The 6,322-nt window shown below is 40.0% G+C and overlaps 1 protein-coding gene across 1 annotated transcript in view; it reads right to left on the bottom strand.

The window, feature by feature from the left end:
- Positions 1–349: 349 nt before the first annotated feature.
- The window catches only part of VTA1 (vesicle trafficking 1), a 33,475-nt gene continuing 27,502 nt past the window's right edge, over positions 350–6,322 (bottom strand). Inside the window, exon 8 of the mRNA XM_033143905.1 lies at positions 350–1,455. Coding sequence (XP_032999796.1) covers positions 1,310–1,455 — 146 coding nt within the window. The 3' untranslated portion in view covers positions 350–1,309. The remainder of the gene's footprint in view (positions 1,456–6,322) is intronic.

Below are 6,322 nucleotides of genomic sequence, written 5' to 3'. Positions count from 1 at the left end.
TGCCTCCATTCAACAGCCACTGAGTGGATCCTATGGGGTGGTGCATCAGGCAGGAAGGAGAGCAGTGGCGACAGGCCTACTGTCTCTTGGAAAGATGCAGCCATGAACCAGGTAGGTTGCCTTTTGTGTGATTTCCCAACTTGCCTGCCCAATGTCCCACCTGGCAACTAAAGAAAGCCCTGGGCCATCCAATCCGATTCACCGTGATCCGTGGCTGTGTGTACCTGACTCATACAAGGCCCTCTGAGTACACCTGATCTGACTTGGGCCTCAGCTGAATCTGGTGCACTCCCTATCCCATTATGTAGAAAATACGCAGGACTAAAACTAAGACTAGCGATTTAGTGCATTTGATACTAAAAGGCTTTTATTCCTTATTAAACAAGCATAGACACCTGTTAACATTATATGAGTAATTCAACACCACATGTAAAGGGTGCAAGATGCTTTAATGGAGTCTACAATCTACTATTAGTTGAAAACTTAAATTTATGTAGCAATTTCCTCATGGCTACAGATGAAAATAAAAGAGCCCCAAACCCAAATAACAGCAAATCCAGATACTTCGTTATAGCTATGGCCTCTTTCTAAGATTCAGAACTAAACACAAATAGTCTCAAAGTTCAGGATGCAGCCGGCTTTTGGACTTCAGACACATCTTTCCTTTGATTCCTTTTATCTTCATACATGAAATAAACTGTACAAAGGGGAAAGAAACCAGAAACAAAGTACAGCATAGAGCTTTGATGAATGCTGGAATCACACAGCATTAAGATGCTTTTGCCTCAAGTATCTTTACAGCTTCCTACACCTTTCTAGTCCTCAAAAAAGCCTCCTTCTGCCTCTTTTTGGCATATCACAATCTTATGGTATACTGCTCCAAAATCATCACCTGAACTTTAAAACCCTTTTGCATTTCCAAATATTTTTATTTTATACTTCCAACATATTCCAAACGCACTAACTCCCCCTTTTCATTTTAAAATAAATAAAAATTAAATGTATTTTGTATGAGTAGCTCAAATGTTGGGGCATTCTGCAACACTGGACAAGAAATGCCTAGAATTCGGCATCTCATGCTCAAACCACTGTCCCCAGATGGTTCTTGTTTCTCTGCCAATAAATGAAGACAGGCTGTAGTTCCAGACTAGACTACAGAAGGATCTGATAACAGAGACACAGATTTTGTTTTCTTGTCACAGAAATCAAAAGCTTTTGTGCAACCGTGTTTCCCCGACAGGCTGAAGGTAGGAGTAATGGACTGTTCAAGTTTTTGAAGCGCAAGTCATGAATCCGGCGGACAAAGGCGTCATTCTCTGCCTGTAGTCAGTAACTTGAGGGCTTTCTGTAGATTTTGCACAGCAGTGCTCACATCTTCATATTGCAAAGCACTGCCAGCATATTTGCAATATTTCTGGGCCTTGGCAAAGTCTTCGGGACTCAAATGAATTTCCCCTGTGAAAATCAAGAGAGAGGATTAAGAATCAAGGCCACTACATTATGCACATATTTACTTAACCACTTGAAATGCTTTGGAAATATCAATGGTGAATGCTAAAGTTGTCTGATACCCTTTATGAGAAAGCCAATACTTTGAGAGAGATTTGCCCTTTATCTGAAGCCACTAAGGGAAGCTTTTAAAAACGCCAGTCAGTTAAGGGTAATCATGTTACAATGTGCACAAAAACAAGGACAATGTCTCATGCGTTAACCTTACATTTCCTTCCCTCCTGCTCCAGCCTGGAACACAACTAAGGCCATTCATGCCACCTTAGTGTAATTTGTCTAGATATGGGAACATCCCCTGTTACAAGATACACCCATTCCTTGATGCAAGATATGCACACCGTCACATTTCTGTCCTCAGGTTAAACAGTGTCAAATATGTACTTAATTCAGCAGCAATTTAATATAGAATGATATACTTCTGCCTATTTGTATTAAAAGAAAATGTCAGGGAGGTGCTCACTTGTAATAAAATGATACAAGTTCTCCATACTTGTGAAAGTTTGTTATTATTAATGTCTCAACAGTGTGTTACACAAAGCAGAAGGTAAGAGGAAAGGTGGAATAAATCCTCTGGCCTGTTTTGTCAGAGTGGTATTTAGCCATATTTTTTTTTTAAAAAAGTTTGCTTCATTTTGTTTGCGTAATTGTTAAGTAAGTCGCCTTGGGCTGATACTTGCCTGAATAAAGATGGCATATTAAGTGATTAGTGACAAAGAAACAAGCCTACATAAATAAGCTAAAGTAAGAAACAGCAGATTCCTGACTTTGGATCACAACTCCCCTAACTTAACTATTAGCTGAGCTACTACAACAACACAAAATGTTCACAAATCTCCCAACAGAATGCCAACAAATGATGCCATGTCTGAGGCTGCATTAACAGGAACAAAGGCAAACAAACCAAAGGAATATGAGTAGGTGAAAAAATAAATATCTGTTTATCTTTTATGATGTTCTGCGGTCAGGGAGACCAAGAAGGTATGGTGAAGTATATTCTGCATATTGATTTACAGAACAAACTAAAGGTGGTGGTAGATTTGACGGTAGAGAAATTGCCACTTCTGAAGCTCGGCCAGCTCATGCCAAAAGGCATGTGTGGATTTTCTGTCGTTTGGTTTCCCCATTCAGCCCTTTAAAATTCCTCCCTTCGATGTTAATGAGAGGGAAAATAACTAAGCCTGTCCCAGGACTAGAGTACTTTTGGGGAACAATGAAGCTTTGGACTGGTAGACCAAGGCCTTTGAAAATGCAGCCCAAGAGGAATGCTCCATTTTGGGCCCTCTGTCTATGCACCACCACCACCACAGGTACAGAGTAAACACTTCCCACTACACTGGGGAGGCCACCATCAATGGACCTCCCCCTCTCCACTGGAAAACAGCTTCCAGCAGCACCTTCAGCTGTTCCTCCTGGAAGTTTAAGATTTATTCCTTAAACTAACCCACTAGAGTTTTATTTCATTTGTAGCTTGCCCCATTCCAAAGGCTTAATATGAGTAATAGCATGTTAAAACATCTTTACAAATCCTGAATTTCAGCAGTTATATTGCCCTAGTCCTAGTCACCAGCTGAAAGAGTATCTCACACAGCTTTTGGAAGATCCTCATATTTGAGCTTTGGTAAGTTTCCAAAGGAAAGAATATTCTACTCATATTGAAGAACGCCCCCTGAGAGGATGACTCAGCACCTCTCTGTATGCCCTTAGTTCAAAACTGGCACATATTTTGAAAATTTAAGGCAGCAATCCCAGTCAAGAGGTTATGACAGAACATAAAGAACCAGAAGCAGTATGTTCTAGCTGCAAGTCTCCAGTATTATGTACACATGTGTTTTTTATTGTATTTTTTATGATTGCTATTTGCCTTGGAGGATCTCTGTTGTGCTAAAAGGCAGGTCAAATTTATTTGTTTGTTTATTTATTTATAAATAGTATTTTGTATGTATACACTACACCCAGGAAATTGCTTCAAATGTGGTAGAGTATTTTATACATACAGTTTACAATTTAAAGCTATGCCCACCACCAAACTAATAATGCCAACAAACTGACCGGTTAAATATATGTCAATTCACCATCTATTGTTTGACCACAAATGAATATTGGTAAATATTTCAAAAATCCATGATGCATATGGTGCTCGAAGAATTGGCCTGTTGTCTACTTAGGCCAGCTGCCTTTAAAAACTGGTGTTTCTTATTTCAATAATTGCTGTATTTTGCTAAACATCAAAATCCTAGTCATATTTACTCAGATAAAAGTCCAATGAGTCCATTTGAGGTTTAGGGGGCATTCCTAATCCTGAATACTGCCTGGTGGGACTGAACAGAGTGGTGGAACAATGGCTGTGGGGAAGGGTAGGCATGCCAGCCTGGAGTTGGTGCAGTGACTGGGCCCAATGCTGTTACATGATGACAGCAGGAAAGGCTCAGGATCCAATGGATCCCAGGCTAGCTCCCTATGCTTGGTATACTCTGTTTCGGGGCTTTTTGCTGGCAGCTGCCAGCAGGGATCCCACAGGTGGCACTGCTTTCTGCCCCAGTGTTCTGCTGGCAGAAGGGAAAGGTGTGTGCCAATGAAGTGACACTGGTGTCACCCTGTAGATGGTGGCTGGTAGATGCCAGCAGGGCTGAGAGGAGATATACCTCTGTTTAATTCAAACTCACTCACCACTCCCTTGACTGGGGGGTTAGGTTGCTCTGGTACCCAGTAGTTAAGTGTGTTTAGGATTGCAGACTTGCTCGTGAAGTTTGTTCAGAGCAGCCTTTCTCAACCTTGGGTCCCTAAATTTTGTTGGACTACAATGCCCACCATTGCTAGCCAGCATGGTCAGTGGTCAGGAATGATGGGAGTTGTAGTTCAAAAACATCTGGGGATCCAAGGTTGAGAAAGCTTGTTTGGAGTGATGTCTAAGATTCAATTTTAGAACAGCTGTTCAATGGAGGTATCAATCCTGCCTGGTCAAGGGTGCTGCTTTGAGAAAGAGCACCCCATTAAATTGACACATGCATGTTGAATTAGGGTTTTTGAAACCCCTAAACAAACATTAGCCCCACCTTTGAAATAATTCGGAACAGGATCCAGGGTGGAACAGGATTTTCCCAGGTCATCCTAGGGTGGGTTAGCCAAACTCAGAATCCACACATTAAGGCCATAGGGCAAATGCAGGAATATAAACTAGCCATTCTACCAGAGCATTAAATGTCACACTAATTATTGTGTAAAATACTCAATCACTGTCAAATAGACCAAGTTCAATGCTGAATACACAGGGCTTATATTACTTTCCTAATTTAAAATACTAACACAGTTCCAATTGTGACGTGCACAAACTGATGACTGTTCAAGTTCATATTTAACATTTAGTCAATAGTGACCTCTCCTCCTTTTGAAAAACACAGCAAGAACAAATTACCCCAAAGACCATCTTGAGGACATTTTGTTTTTTCGTATTATGATGCCAAAAGCAACTTGAAAATCATTCTTTTAGAAAACAGCCAAGGCATCAGTCCAGTATTCAACTGATTTTCTGGAACAAAGCCTAAATTAACCAATCTAATCTTATTTTTACAGTACCTACTCTATTACATGTTCTGTTGGCAACAGGCCTTATTTATTATTATTGAGGCCCACTTCAGATACCATTATAGCAACATTTCAGGAAAGGGTTTATAATATTTGTAAATGAAAGGGAGAGAAAACTGGAGTTATTTTAAAAAAATGAACATTTAGAAAGTTAGTTTACATGCTAGCTGCTTTTAAATCTGCATCATTTGAAAGGACTAAATTCTGAAATACCAAAAATATTGACACATGGGTGAAGCTGTGCTTTATGCAGCCCGAAAGAAGCCAGACTCTCTTCAAATCCAAGGATAATATTGGTATAGTAGTTATATTCATTACTTGAAATGTGACAGTGCAGAGTTAACTTCCACCAAATATGAATCTTTCAGCTAGGCAGTTAAGGACCTGATATGGAAACTGAAAAGGCATTTAGATCAGGGATAAAGAAATTAGGCTAACAAGGAAGGAAAGCTTTTTAAAATGAAAACTGGTGTCTGACACAACTAGTATCTATTTAAAAACTGGCTTCACACTTGCTCCTCTGAGATTACAGAATTTGCTTGAAAAGCATACTTTTATTCCAAAACAGTAGTTACATTTATCTGTGGCTGCAAACCGTCATGTGGTACCTTAATTTTTTTAAAAAAAGTTTTGCTGGGACATAAGCTTTTGAAGGCTACAATCCACGTCATCTGAGATCCATTAAGAGAATTGTGTGCATTGTCTCAAGTGCTAGATGCACAAATCCAGATCAATACCTGCTATCCAATGCCCTTTTGCAAATCCAGTTCCTGATTTTCCAGGTACACATAATGTTTGTATAGTCCATATACATCCATGCCTGTGACCTTCACTCCAACTCCATCACCCTCAAATGACCCCACCCTCCTTTTGCTGCCTCTTCTGCTTAGAACTGCATCCCAGGACACTTTGAGTGATGCTACCTCTGTTGGTTCTTTCAAATCCCATCTGTTCAACGATGCCTTTAGCACAACCCGCTAAATACTGTACTGTAACCAAGCCTAAGTACATGTAACTGAAATAAGGCATTCTTTTCCTGCTTGCTCCTGTCTTTACTTTCCTCCCTTTCTATTCCTCTATATCAAATTATAGGCTGTAAACTTTATGGGCAGGGACATGCCTTTTGTGCTGTGTAAAAACACTGTGAGCACTGATGGTACAATAGCAATAATTACTGCATTATCACTTACTGAATAAAACACACAAGGGTATATTGCTGAAGGTAATTTGC

Source organism: Lacerta agilis, chromosome 3, assembly GCF_009819535.1.
Source record: "Lacerta agilis isolate rLacAgi1 chromosome 3, rLacAgi1.pri, whole genome shotgun sequence".
In the NCBI taxonomy this organism is placed as follows: domain Eukaryota; kingdom Metazoa; phylum Chordata; class Lepidosauria; order Squamata; family Lacertidae; genus Lacerta; species Lacerta agilis.
The sequence above is the reverse complement of the archived record's forward strand: the minus strand, read 5'-3'. Positions and strand labels throughout refer to the sequence as shown.